General features: G+C 43.7%; 1 protein-coding gene across 4 annotated transcripts in view; it reads left to right on the forward strand.

The window, feature by feature from the left end:
• LOC146523885 (transcription factor COE3) overlaps nt 1-14,240 on the forward strand; it is a 141,153-nt gene extending 126,913 nt beyond the window's left edge. For 2 of the 4 annotated variants that reach the window (XM_085170427.1, XM_085170431.1), the window contains exons 12-16: nt 3,276-3,341; nt 3,901-4,075; nt 7,789-7,971; nt 11,181-11,270; nt 13,405-14,240. In XM_085170427.1, the coding sequence (XP_085026553.1) occupies nt 3,276-3,341; nt 3,901-4,075; nt 7,789-7,971; nt 11,181-11,270; nt 13,405-13,436 (546 nt within the window). In that variant the 3' untranslated portion in view covers nt 13,437-14,240. The remainder of the gene's footprint in view (nt 1-3,275; nt 3,342-3,900; nt 4,076-7,788; nt 7,972-11,180; nt 11,271-13,404) is intronic. The other 2 variants (XM_085170436.1, XM_085170445.1) reach the window with 2 other exon arrangements.
• Nucleotides 14,241-14,998: the final 758 nt, after the last annotated feature.

The following is a 14,998-nucleotide window of genomic DNA, read 5'->3' on the forward strand; positions in this document are numbered from 1 at the left end:
TCGCTGCCGCAGCCGAGCGAAGGAGACATTAACTAACTTCTGTTTTCTAATGGAGATTAATGAAGCCAGAGGACCAACACACACACATACACACACACACAGAAGCACACGCATAGAAACAGAAACACACACAGAGAAATGCACACACATACATAAAAGCACGCACACAGAAACACGCTGGCAGAGATGTGGTTTCACCTGTCAGGCTGATTATTTGGGGTTATAGTTTGAAAAACAGGGGAGCTGGAAGGAAATAGGACAGGAGGGAAGGAAAGCAAGAAAGGCAATGAAGGACTGAGGAAAGGAGAGAATTAAGGAGTGATGGAGAGAAGGAAAAAGGGAATACGGGAAATAAGTAGCAAAGGATTCGTGCTTCCTATCTTCCTTCCTAGACAGTAATCTAGGCAGAAAGGTGGGAAGGAAGAAAGAAGGAGCTAAGATAAGAAAAAAGATAAGGAAGTAAAGGTAGGAACCCAGATAAGGAAGCAAGTCAAAATGGAAAAAGGACATTTGGAACAGTTAAGAAAGGAAGGAAGGAAGATGGACAGAAAGAAAAGTAAGAAAGAACAAGGGAAGTTTTCAAATCAGTGAGTGGAGGATAAAGGAGGAAAGGGAGCAGAAAAATAACATGAGGAAATATGAGGAAATGAAGGAGATAAATAATAAAAGGAAAGATGGAAGGAGGGAAGGAAAGACACCATGAATGAAGACAGGAATACAGAAAAAATGAAAAGAAGGAAGGAAAGGAAGGAATGTGGAAGACAGGAGGGAGGGAAGGAAGGGAGAAAGGGGATGACACAAGAAAGAAAAAGAAAAAGCAGTAGGAAGAAAGGAATGAAAAAGATGAAAGGCAAGAAGGTAGGAAAATGGGAAGGAAGGAGGATAGGAAAAAGGTAAATGAGATGGAAAAAGAATGCAGAGTAGGACACACAGAAGGAAAGACAGTAGGAAGGAAGAAAAGTAGACTTGAGAAAAGGGAAGGAATACTGAGGACAGGAAAGAAGGAGGAATAGAAGCAAGGAAAGATGAAGAAGGAAGAGAGGGGGAGAAAAGAATGAAAGAAAGATCGGGAACCAAAGTTAAAAGAGAGAGACAGTAGGAAGGAATACATGAAGTCAGGAAAGAGGAAGATGGGACAAAGGCAGGAAATAAAGGAGGGAGGGAAGGAAGAAAGGAAACAGGGAGCAAAGAGAAGAACGAGCAGAGCTCATCAAACAGCTGATTCTGGTGTAAACAAACAGTGATGCATTCACTTCGCCGTTCAAGCTTCAGGTCAAGGAAAAAAGCGTCCGCGTGCTGGACCGTTGCCCCCGAGGTCATCGCCTGTCGTGGGAAACGGAGACCTCCGTGTGTCAAAGGCCGGTTCGCTGCCAACTCCGAGGAAGCGCTCTGATTGGCCAGGGAGGGAACACAAAGTGCGTCTCTGGAGACGTTTTTGTTTAGAAGCTGCGGCTCCAGCAGAAAGTTAAAATGCAATAAAAAAACCAGTAGAATCCAAAGTAAAAATACCCTTTAATCTCTGCGTTCTGCAGTGAAACTCGACAGAAATAAGAAGCCGCAGATTTGAGCGGCAGGAGTGATTCGTGCTGACAGCCGCGAGATGAGGGAAACGTTTCTCCTCGGCAGCTTCGACAGCAGCAGAATCTCTAATGCTGAGTTCAAAGCTGCGGTTCAGGGTCAGCCGCACATTCATAATCACAGGTGGAGCTCTCGCACTCCTTTACTTCATATTAGAGCTGCACCGCTGCTCTGTGGAGGGACAGTTTAACGCTGCTGAACAACAAATCGACAAATTTCAGCCTCAAGTAAAAATAACCAGAGGTCCAGGAAGTACACCGATCCGCTCACATGCCAAATGAATGCCAGGAAGCTTTATTCACTTTAGTTCAATGCATAAAATGTTTGTATTTGTTCTCATTGGCCAGTTCCAGGAAGCCTGCTGAGGGCATCAGACGCTGCCCTTAAGCTGCTCTTTGACCTTTTACTGACTCATGACAAATTAAAAAATAATTATTATATATTCATTTGCATATATGAGTTTTTATTTGTATTATATTTGTGTATTTTTTTGCAATTTATTTATATTTGTTGTGAGGAAAAAAGTCTCACTGTTGATGTAGAAGTCTCAAAGAAAATCATATATACTAGAAACTGTGAAGAAATGGAAAGAGCAAAAAAGGAAATAATAACTGATGAAAGGATAAAAGCAAGGAAGGAAAGACAGGAGGGGAAAAGAAACAGAGAAAGGGGAGAGGAAAAAGGAGACGACGGAACAAAAGTGAAGGAAACCTGTGACTTGCTGATGTCAGCGAACCTTTCAGAGAGGGGTGTAGGTTCTGGGTAGGGGCCGGGGGAGGCGCACGGGGCCGAATCTCCAATTGACGTCAGTTCCCGTCAGTTTCCTCGCCGCCTCGAACTTTCGGGAAAAGCGTCTGCAGTGCGGTCGGAGCTCTGATGGCTGAACCTAGAGAGTGGCAGCCGTCACCTCCTCCTCCTCTTCCTTCATCACTTCACGTGAAAAACAAGTCTCCCTCTCTCCCTCTCCTGCTGTAATACCTCAGGGAGATCCAGCAGAGGCCTCCACCTCCCCACTGCTGCTCCTCTGGGACTCCACACCTCCTCCTCCCTCTGTCAGCTGATCATCCTCAGGCTTTCCTGTGTCTCCATTCAGCTCTTTGTTTACATCACCTTTTTTCCTACCTTGTTTCCTTATTTCACCTTTTTCCTTTATATTTCCTTCCTCACTTCCTTCCTTCCTGCATTCTTTCTTTCATTAATGGTTTTTCTTGTTTCCTCACCTTTCCTTGTTTCTTTCCATCCCTTCTCTATTTCTTCCTCCTTTCCTTTCTTGTTCCTTCTGTTGATATCATTTATTTATCCCTGTCCATTTTAATGTTTTTACTTTAATTTTTTTCTGACTTTAATTTTTCCTAATGTTCCCTTCATTTTGTTTAATTTCCTTCCCCTTATCCCTTTCCTTGTTTCCTTTTGTAATTTTTTCTTCCTTTTTTTCCATCCTGTCTCCTTTTCTCATTCCTTATTTTCTTTCTCTTTTTTGGTCCTTTCTTTCGTTACCCATCACCCCCTCTTCTTGTGTTTGTATTCACTTGTTTATCAGTCACATTATTAAACCCAGACTCTCAGATTGGACGCTTCCTCTCCTGTGGGCTGATTGGAAAATGTGTGTGTGTGAGAAAATGGCTTCCTGCTGATTCTTCTTCTGTCCTCCTCGTGTTGTGTTTTCTGTTAAACCTCCCTTTTTTGTCTTTTTTCAGGAGGTACTGCTGAAGCGAGCAGCCGACCTGGTGGAAGCTCTGTACGGGATGCCACACAACAACCAGGTGAGGGAGCACCTTCACTTTGACCTTTGGCCTCTTCAAACTCAAACACATGAGGATCAGTGAAACATCCCATCACAAACCTCAGGATATATCTCAGAAATAAATGATGAGTAATGATAAGTAAAATGTAATAGTGAGGCTCTAACAGAGGACAGAAATCTCAGACTCCTGAATGAAAAACTGTGTTAGACTTTATACGTCTAACAGAATCCCTGCATTTACTACACTGACAGCTTCCCTGGGCCATTCAGACAATTAACTAATGCTATCCCCCCACACCTCACCCCTGCCCACCAGACAATTACTTTCTACTCAAGCGCAAACATCCATGTGGCGTTTTACTAAAATTTTCAGTGAATATTTACGTTGCTAACACTTCAATATTACATAAAAACAAGAGATTCAAAAAATGTCAAACTTCAACATCATCATACGTCCCGTGAACTCTAAATTTAGTTTACTGGTGGGAACCGCAGAACTGAGATTCACTGCTGTCCAACATTTTCATGCCAACAGTAACTCTTACAAAATAATGTCCCGTCCTCCCCTCTCCTCGCAGGAAATCATCCTGAAGCGAGCGGCCGACCTCACCGAAGCGCTCTACAGCGTCCCTCGCAGTCACAACCAGCTGCCGTCGCTCACTGGCTCAGCCGCTCACTCGGGGATGATGGGAGTGAACTCATTCAGCAGTCAGCTCGCCGTCAACATCTCCGAGGCCTCGCAGGCCGACCAAGGTGAGAGCGCGCTGCTACCCATGATCCTCTAGGGAGGGGGTGGAGGCCTGATGGTTTACGCCGCATCACAAGTGTGCTCAGTAGACTGCATTAAAGACAAATGGAGGCCAAGTAGACTTTGTTGACCAGCAGGGTTGACTGTCCACTAGAATCCAGCAGAGACAGGGAGTTTAGTATAGTTAAGTAAAGTCCAACAAACGTTTTTTAGGGTCCAACTTTATTGAGAGTCTGAGAGTTAAAAAGAGTCTTCAGAAGAGTCCAGTAGACTGGAGTGGTTTAGCGGATGTTAGGAAAGTTCACTGGACGTCATTGGACTCCAGTCCACTTTAAATTTCTGTAGAGATATTTTTGTAGACTATTTTCAGCAGCATATGAATTCATGTTTATTGTTTTAGTACCTGCTATCAGACACAGTCAAAATAAACAAGAGCACGTTCACTGAAGTGTTTCTACAAGTTTTTGGACATCAGTGGAAATCTGATATATCTCAGTTCTTGTTAGCAGATACGTTCGGTGGTGTTTCCACTGTAGCTCTGTGGGTTTGTTATCCTCAGTGTTTCCTTTCAGCAGTCAGTTCTGCTTCTGTCAGGAACGCTCAGGAAAACATGCAGCAAACAGCTTGTGAACGCGTCGACAGGAAGCAGATCGAGCTGCTTTTACTCCCCGGACACCCCCCCTCCACTTCCACCACAAACCATGGCCTGGTTTTCCCATCGGCCCGGCACCGAACACCTTACAGGAATCTATGAGGTCATGGGAAACGAGGTAGCAGCCATGCTGAAAATTCATAACTGTGGTCCAGTCGGAAACATTACACCGAGGATCTAATGCCGTCCTCCCCGCTGTTATGAAGTATGAAATGGCTCTGTGTGCCCCTTGCAATTATCCACCGTGATTAAAACATTAATAAAAACAGCAGCTCCCAAGCCCAGACCTTATCAGGCGGACGAGGCAGGTAATTTACAGCTCCAATTCAGCTCGGCCTGCTCAGCATCATGTCATCCTCCTGCAGGATGAAGGCTTTTTCCTCTGGAGTCTGTCTTTGTCAGAGTTTATGGGGTCATGAGGGAAGCCTGATACCAGGAAAAATACCCCCAAAAACATGTTTTTACTTAACTGCCCACTTTCAGCCTTCTTTATAACTTTGCATGTAAAGCTTACAGAATCATGGATAAGGCTTTTTTTTTTTTGAAGATGTGTATTCTCACTTCCAAGTAAATTCCCTGAATACCTGTCGCCCTTGTACTACTAGCCGTAAACAACAGCAGCTAATGTTAGCTTAAAAATAGTCCACTAACTGCTAATGCTATCAAACGACTATTTCCCTGCGAAACAAGTAAGGACAGGAACTAGCACTGATGTCGTAGTGTTAGTGAGGAAGCAGGTTAAAGTTGGCTAACTGTTAAGTGATATGTTGGCTAGCAAGTAGTTTTTCTGCTTTGGTTAGTACTAAAATTAGCTAACTCTAGCCAGAAGAAATTGAGTTTTGTCTAATCAGAAATTTTGGCAGTCACAGAGCATTTGAGTCATAAAAAGATGACAAACTACTAGCTATCCAGCATAGCAAAATGCTGTCTTTAGTAAATGAAGTTTGCTAACTCTCAGACATTGATTGAACTGGTTGTTTTAATTTACAAATTAGTGAATGCTACAATTTTACCAGCAACATATTCTTGCTGCATTGCTAAATTACAGCTAGCTGGCTAGGCTTAGCTTGCTTCCTAACATTATTGCTATCATAGAGGCACTACCTGATGATTTTTGTTGTCAGTACACTAATACTCAGATATCTGATACATATGATGTTCTTTAAACTAGTATAATTACAGTACATACAGTAGAGTAGCAGCAGGATTTTTCTGATTTTAGACAGAGAACCGTCATCGGTTTATACAGAAGGCAAAGAAATTAAAAATATAGAGCTTAAATACGTTAAAGTGACAAAAACAGTATATAAATAAATTTTTAACTCCAAGTCCAATGATAAAAAAGTTATTAACTCTGAAAGATCTTTTCTAGTCGTTAATTTTTGTCATTAAAGACGTCGTAAATCGCCCACCCGCTGGTCCGCCTCACTGTGTACACAGTGAAATCCGAACTGTCCGTCAACCAGCTCATCTGCACTGCTCTGCAGCAAACACGTTTCAGGCTTCGGTGTGAATGAGCACGCAGGATGTGACCTGCATCCGATCTGCTTCCCACGCTGCTGTGGCGAAATGGATAGGGAGAGGGAACGCACCAAGACAAACACCACCCAACACTCAGTCCATTTGTTAAGGCATTATTTTTTTTATTACAGAACAATCCTTACATTTACTCTGAGTGCTCGGCCGCTCCCTGCACTCTGCTACTCCACATGTGTTTCCCATCGCCGCCTCTCCTCGCCCTCGTCCCTGGGCAGCGCTCCATCAGCCGCTCCTGCTGGGAATTGCGTTGGCCCAAAATGGGAAGTTGGGGGAAAGGGAAAGAGTGTGGAGGGTGAGGCGAGAGAGAGGGCGTAATGTGCTACTTGGCACTCTGTTAGCTCTGCTAAGTGAGCTCGTCCCGAGGTCGGTGGGAACTGTGGAGCCTCGGGAGGGGGTCAGAGGTCAGGCTGAGTGCTGCGGGAACATTGGTATTCAATGCATCTTGGATGAGGGTCAATCAGTGGGCGCATGGGGGGGTGAGAGGGGAGAGAAGGGAGACCAGAGGTAAGTAAAAAGCAGGAGTCAGGTGACAGATGAAGGGCAGACCTCGCCTGCAGGGAGGCGAGCTCTTCATAACAGGAGACCAGCAGTGACAGGCGCGATGATGTCACTGCTGAGGTCACAGTGAGGAGGTCAGCAAAATGTAGGGTAATTTGTAGGTTTTCTTACTATGTGAGTTGGCCTTTTGTCAAACCAGTTTTAGACCACCAAACATTTACATTCCTGGTTTAAAAAAAGATATTAGTTTTGTATTCTGTTTGTTTATTCTGAATAATTTTACAAGATCATTATCAAGATCTTCTGTTTGTGGTGGTGATGAATACTGCTTTTCAGTTTCATATCTCTACCTGTCAGTCTGGTTTGCCCTTACAGGGCTTCGACTGTGTTTTTGCATTTGAGAAAAACGAATAAATAAAAACTGCTCACGCTCAGGTGGGCTGGGCTTAAAGCTGCCAGGTGGGCTGGGCTTAAAGGAGGTCGGGGCAGAGAGAGGCTGTACAAAACGTTGTCTTTGGAATTAAAAGACAGATTTCACAGTGAACTCACTACTTTAGTAATTTGTCTGCAGATTTAGTGGTTCTCGACCAAAGGGTCACCTGATCAATCAAAAAGGTCATGAGATGATTAATGGAGTTAAAACCAGATAACATATTTGTTGTAAACATTTTGAATAATTATATCTACTTCATCCTACACAGTTTAAAGGAGAAGGGCTAAATGAACATTAATTGAGGCACCGCTCCAACTGCTGGGAATCATGCAAAGCTACTGTAGGCCCAGAATAACAAATTTGGAGCTGGAAATGCACAGCGTGGGTCCAGTTCAATCAAACTGTGAGAAATTTAGAGTGACAGTTACTCTTGGAAGTCGTCACATCAAGTAAATGTCTTTTGAATTTCACAGTCTTAAAGTAAAGATTAATTTCTTAATTATGAAGTAATGATGAGAGATGATTGAATATCTATCCAAACACTGAAGTCAGCGTATGGACACATGATGAAGAGCTGTACTTCTTCCTCCTCTTAGGCTATTCCCGTAACTCAAACAGCGTGTCTCCTCGCGGCTACGTGCCGAGCTCCACGCCTCAGCAGTCCAACTACAACACCATCACGTCCACCATGAACGGATACGGGGCGGGGATGACCAACCTGGGCGTACCTGGATCCCCCAGCTTCCTCAACGGCTCCACCGCCAACTCCGCTTACGCAAGTGAGTAATACGCTTAAATATCGCATTAACGAAACCAAACCTCATCCATCCGGGAGGCAGTCAGCAGGAGGGATCATTTACAACTGTGGCTAAAATCAGACGTATTTATGCTCCAAAACACACAGCGCTGTTTCTGATGCTCCAAATACCGATTAAAAACAAAAGAAATCTGTGCTTCCTGCTTAAATCTGCATTTGATGCCACGTTACCAAAACCTGCATTAAAGCTATGGATGCTGCTCGTTTATGTTGATGCTCTGCTGCTGGCTGATGTTTGAAGTGAACTTGACGGTGGAGTGGCAGCTGAGTCATTAAAACGATTAAGTCCATGTAATGAAGTGATGGGAGTTGAAGCTGTATTGGTCCATGTAGTTGCATGTGAAGGTAGCGGCTTAAGGAGATGTTGGAAGTGTTGGGTGAAGCAATAACGGAGGCTTAAGTATCCAAGTAGCATGAAGAACCAGAAGGAAAAGTTTGAAAACTTTACAGTAAGCACAGGAATTAGAATAACTGAAGTCATTCTCAGCCAAGTAGGGGTTTAGGGTCGGCCTATTTAGGTATATTAAGGGACTCAGGAGCCCGTTAACCACTGAGAGCACCTATGATTATTATGGACTCACCTGGGAAAATGTTCTCAGCAAGGCCGATATTTTAATTTTATAAAATTGGATCTGAACCAGAATTTCTTCCCTCACCTTTAGCCCACGTCTCCACCCACTGGTCTGGTTTGCTTTTATCTTGCTGAGAGAGAGAAGAAAAACAACAGCACTAAAAACGTTCCTTCATCTTGTCTTATGCCTCGGTGGAGGCATCATATTTTAATGAAATCCAGAGTAATTATCAGCAGTGATTTGGCTAACAGCTTTAAAATGTTAGTAAAAGGCCAGAGGATCCGTATCAAGCGTGAACGTGACTAAGATACCAAGAGCTGTTGAGTGTCGGTACCTAGCTTGACACCACATTACCCAGTGTACTGGGCTTCGTAGTACTGATGATACACTCTGTATATGGATTCGCGATGCTGAAAATAAAACGACTTGATGGCAGATTGATGACGGCGTTGTGCACAGAGCAATACGAGCAAACAAAAGTGAAGCGTTTCCCGCTGCAGGAGACGAGTCGATGCTTCTGTGTCGGCCGTGTTGTTCGTCAAACTTTACACTCAGCTCTGATTAACATGCCTGGAGTCGGAGCAGCAGCGTAGAAGGCGCAGGTGTGTTTTGGAGACTAAACTCGCCCGCGGGGAGCGCTCCATTGTTTTGGCTTCTGTATCAAAGAGCTCAGCGAGTCTCAGCGAGACTCGTTTAGAAGGTAGTGAGCTCAAAATGCGTCTCCTTGCCAGGTGATGTTGTCGTCCCTGGCGACTAAACAAAAGGTGGGCTCACATCTCGCCTGGCTGAGCTACAGTTTCCCGCCGCCGAGGGTCTGAGTGTTTGTGTGTGCGTGTGTGTGGACTTAACACTGCCACGCATTGTTCACCTCCTCCTTCCCTCCTCTGACTGTCCCCCTGTCCATACTCCTCCTCACCCATCCCCTCCACCTCCTCCACTAACCCCACTAACATCCTCACCGCATCCTTCATGCATTCATGCATTCACGCTTTGGGCCGAATCCATTAATATCAGCTGGAGAAAAAGGAACGGAAAAACAACAAGAAGGAGCCAAGGAGGAGGAAATGTGAGGACAAAGAAGCAGCGATCCAGGACAGACTGATGCTTGTTGGCATGAAGTGATAAATCACATTTACATTCCCCCGCTTCATTTTACAGTTCCATGTTCAAATGCTGTCCTTGAATCATTACAGACACACTGTGGTCCATAAACTCTGTGGAAGCTCTTAAAGGAACAGCTCAACATTTGGACAGATGCGCTCAAAACTCTGCGTTTCAGAGACGGAAATTAATCCGCTGATGATTATGTATTCAGCACAGAGCTGGAGCCATCTGCTGTTTGTAACTTCAGGGTCGTGTCTGAGATTTTACTGGAAATTTCAGTATTTCACGGTGACCTTTGGGGTAGCAACACATCCACTGTTAAGATACATTTCAGAGTCTCGACTGCAGAGATGGCAGCTGATTTCAAACCTGCAGTGGAGAGTCCAGATGTGGTCAGCTTAGCATTAAGTTAAACGTCACATTACGTCATGCTTGCTTGACAGAGTGCACTTTTAGTCGTCCGACCACATTAACGTCACGCCCTCACGATTTTCCCGGAAAGCTTCTCAACTCTAAAGTCACATCTTCAGTTTAAAGACTACTTTAGAGATTCAGAGGAACGAAATACTCAAATGAGTAAATCAGGAGGAGGTGACTTTAAAGAGCCGGAGATGAGCAAAATATTAAAAATGTAATAAAAATGAAAAGGAGAAAGCACCTTAGCAGCAAATACATGTGACAAGTCTCCTGAAGAAGACGTGACTGAAGGCTTCAGGAGTTTACTTTAACTCGTACTTTGGCTCTGTTTGGTTTAAACGCCGGGTTTGCTCAGGTTGCTTTCGGAAAACTTCCAAAGAACAGATGTCAAGCTCAAGTCATCCCTGATGGACAGCTCCGGCTCTGCACTGACCACCGATAGATGATGATCGTTAAGAGCGTCTCTGAAAATGTTGAACTGTTCCTTTAATCGGGAGTCAGCTGTAGAAGCAGCAGGAAAATTCAAAGCTGTTCGCCTAAAGACACACGAAGAGTAAATGAGTGGGTGATTTATTAAAAAGGAAAAAAGTCAATTTACCGCATGATGTTAGACACCTGCCTTCACACACACACACACACACACACACACACACACACACACACACACACACACACACACACCTGTGCAGCGTGCTCGGATGAAGCTGCTGCTGCTGCTCTCAGGTTGGTTTATTCCAAACAAGTCCTTCAAGTTATGGATCAACTTTGCCAGATGTGCAGCTGTTTGTGCTCGGAGCATGTTTGTTCCTGCAGACCTCGGCCCGATCTGAGGCAGGGACCCATTCTTCCTCCTCCTCACCCTCCTCTTCATCCTCCTCCCTGCATGATTCGCCTCATCTCCGTCCGATCGCTCACCTCCTGTCTGTCTGCCTGCTCGTTACCGTCACGTCCTCCTTCTGTAGGACCCCCTCCCCACACCTTCCTACTCCTCCTTCCCTTGTCTTCCTCACCTCCTCCTCCTCTTCGTCTACTCCCATAGGCCCTTATTCATTCTCTCCTGTCCATATGGTTTCTGCAGTCAAACAGAAGAGCGCCTTCGCCCCTGTCGTGCGGCCACAGACCTCCCCGCCCCCCACCTGCACCACCACCAATGGCAGCAACCTCCAGGGTGAGCATCCCACCCACCCGTCCCGCCTGTCAGCACCCCCGCCCCCTGCTGTCCTCCTGCTCGTGTCCCATCAGGACACGCAGGTGGATGTCCACGCGGCGCCGCTGTTTGAGAAGGACTCTTTCTGTGTTGCGTGTTGATTCCTGCTTTCACACACTTGGAGGTCAAAGTTGATCCATAACTTCTGGCATTTTGGGGAATTTGGAGCTTAAACATGAGCATTTTTCTTTTATAGTTAATACCGCTGCAAATTTCACCCTACAAAGAATTTCTCCTCCATAACCGAGTCCTATTCTTTAGCTTTTATTTGGCTCAGTGAAGTCCAAGAATCCGTCGTAGATCTGTCTTTATTTCAACATCATCTCTCAGTTTTATCCAAATATTTTTACAACGCAGGCATTTAACTGATTTTATTTAACCTTTCAGCGCTTCACAGAAAGACTTTAACAGCAAATGCATATTTTGTGCGAGTGTGTTAAATGAACCCTAATTATTCCAGAGATCTGTTTACACGAGACGTATCTTAAATCTTTTCGAGCTGCCTCTCAGGAAGGCGTTTTTATTTAAAACTGGAGGTTTTTTCACTCTTCATGAAAAAACATATTTTAGGTCTTGTAATATCCACAGTTATAATCACCAAGACGTTTTAAATATTTCTGAATGGGCAGCTTGAACAGTAAAAAAGTTCATGATAAAACATTGTTATGTTAAAATACAGTAAAGTAGAATTTTAGAAAAACTGAGGCTGCTAAAAAAGCTAAAAAAGGACTTTTTGAATTCGCCTCACAGCATCAACAGCATGTCCTTTATCTCCTGTTTTGATATCAAACTGTGCGCCATGTTTGTGGGTTTTTGATTGGCTAACATTTCTTCACAGTTAGGCAGAAGTAGCAAACGTAAAGATAGTCTGTACTTAAGTAGAAATAAAGATACTAGTGTTAAAAAATACTCCAGTAAAAGTTGAAGTACCGATTCAAGTTCTGTACTAGAGTAAAAGTAAAAAAGTACCGGCTCTGAAATGTACTCAGAGTAAAAAGTAGCTCTTTGGAGGACGTTTCTATATTTGTGGAAAGCTAATTGAACCTTGTGCTGTATTAACATAATAATAAAATAATGTCGGTAGATGGGAGTACAGACTTTATTTCATTCAAACATTTTAATTCTCATGAATATTCTCAGCTTGAATCACATCAGCAGAACATGAAGAGAAAAAGAAGGAAACCACACATAGCTCTGTGTCCTGTTGCTACATTGTAGAGGGTGACAGTCAGGGGTTAAAGTGGATTCAGCAGGTGGAGCAACCCTAAAACTGTCTGTAATGGCTCAGCGTGGGGGAAAGATTCATAACTCACAATAATTTCTATTCGGAGCTTGAGTAGATTTTCTGATTTAAATCCATCACAGTACAACAAACTAACCTGTTTATCCTGCACTAACCTGCAGAGGATTTTAATGCAGCCTTTGAATAACAGTCTCCCTCAGTTTGTTTTGCATGCCTCACAATATGAAACAACATAATATCACATGTACAGACCCAATATGTGATTGAAAAATATGAGGACTTACTTGTGAGCTTTAAATGAGCAGTCCTTCCTTTAAATCTAAGCTCTCGCCTTCCTCTCCTGTCCTGCCTTTTTTTTTTTATCTTTCTCCATCTCTGAGTGAAGTTAGCTCTCAAAACAAGGAAAAACAGTTTTGCTTCTATCATCTGTTTTTATGCAACATCTCCTGGTGATTAATAAACGAACAGGAGTGACTCTCATGTGTTTCCGTTTAGGCTCAAATTGGTTTGATGTTGGGAAGGCCGCAGTGACTTGAAATAAAAACTCTCAAAAGCTTGTTTTGAAAATGTGAGGAAGAAAGCACAGTTATCTGTTTATAAAGGTAGGGAGTAAAAGGAAAAAAACTACACAGGTGAAGCACAGATAGCTGAAAATTCTACTTAAGTACATTAACGAAGTATTTGTACTTTGTTACTTCCCACCTCTGCAGTTGGGCAGCGCTTTGCATTTTCACGACAGATGGAGACATTTTTCCAATCAAACTGAAAAATCCAGTGTATGCGTGGACGTAGCCTGAAATGCTCAGCGAGCATCACGAAACATGAGATCTGACTCAGTCTGTGTTGTTTCAGCCATGGCAGGTCTCATCGTGCCCCCCATGTGAGGAGGACTCTCAGCCAGGTACCGTCAGACTCCCCACAACCCTCCCCCAGCCTGAAACGCCACAACAACGTCCTTCCCATCATCCTTTAGACCGACCTGTCTGACCCAGAGTCCGAACCCGAAGAACTTCAACAATTCAGTCACCATCAGCCGAGGACGTCGGTTCTTCCTGCAGCCGTTGCAGACACCACCGGCAGGCGTTTACGAACCCGGAACAGGAAACGTCTGCAGTGGCTGCGGGCGGAGGCAGCGCTCGCTCAGCGTGAACTGTGGGTGGATGAAAGGTGTCTGCAGTACTGCATGTTGTGCTGAGATATTAAACAGGTTACTTTGACTTGAGAAGTCTGTGGAGGCTGGACAGGTCTCAGATCAGTTCGAACCACTGTGAGACAGGAAGTAGGCGTGTCCACTGGGAGCATCTGTTCTAAGCTAATCATCATATCGTGAAAAAAAAAAATCAGCCGAGTGGATGGTGACATCTTCAAATACCTCGCTTTGTTCAACCCAAATTGAAAATGCTGGTGATTACTGTAAAAAATTAATAAATAAAAATCACCAAATCTCTGTTAATTTTTAGCTAAAGAATCCTTGTAATGTTATCCAGGCAGCTCAGTTTGACTCTGTCTGAAGCCCCCCTCCCCAAAAGCTTACTTTTCTTCTGATTGGCTATCTTTTGGAAGCCTACGGAGGGGCAGCACCAAGTGCTTTTTAGCTAATCTAAACAAACTAGCGGATAATTTGCCAGTAAACAGTAACCCTACCTCATCTAAAACTTTGGCCAACACAATATAAAAATATTTTTAAATATAAAGAAAAGCAGAAAAGAGCTTCTCTGTTTTCAGCTGCAGATCTGATTGGTTCTCACTAGAACAAAAGCTCTCGGTGGACACTGACCCTGAGTCGGACCGAGTCCGGAAATCAGGAAGTAATCATTTTTCAAACTTGGAAGAACCGTCAGACGGTTTTCAATCAGAAACCCCCAACAAGCCCCTCCCCCAGGACCAGAGTCCTTAAAGCCCCCCGATGAATCTCACGTCTCAGCGCGTTTTACTTTCTGTACCATAGCTTTTAACAATGTTTGTGTCTCATAATCTAAAAAGGAGGAAAGTGCAGTAATTTTGTAAGCTAAGGAAAGAATGAAGCATCCTGCCGAAGAGAGACGAGCAAATGTTCCACCAACATTTGTCCGTAACACGTCGAGGCAGCCCAGCGTTTTCAGCTTTTCTTTTTCTTTTCTTTTGGATGTCTCATTTTGAAATCCAGTACAATAGTTCTGTTTTGCGGGTGTGTCGAGTGGTAGATTTTAACCAGAAAAAGCTTGCAGCAGTTTTAATCACATTTAGGTACCAGATTTTCTTGTTATTCTTCTGATTGTGCTTATTTTATATGTATTTATAAAGTATGTTTTGGGGAGTTCTTTTGTGATTTAGGCCTGAATGATAGTCTCAAATATATATGTAAACACATTTGATGTCTTAATACCTTTTAGATATTGTAAAAAGAGTGAACAAGTGGGAAGAATTAACCCTTTTGTAAAACAAACAAAAAAAAAACTCACGACAC

The sequence above is a fragment of the Neolamprologus multifasciatus genome, chromosome 2 (assembly GCF_963576455.1).
Source record: "Neolamprologus multifasciatus chromosome 2, fNeoMul1.2, whole genome shotgun sequence".
NCBI classification, from domain to species: domain Eukaryota; kingdom Metazoa; phylum Chordata; class Actinopteri; order Cichliformes; family Cichlidae; genus Neolamprologus; species Neolamprologus multifasciatus.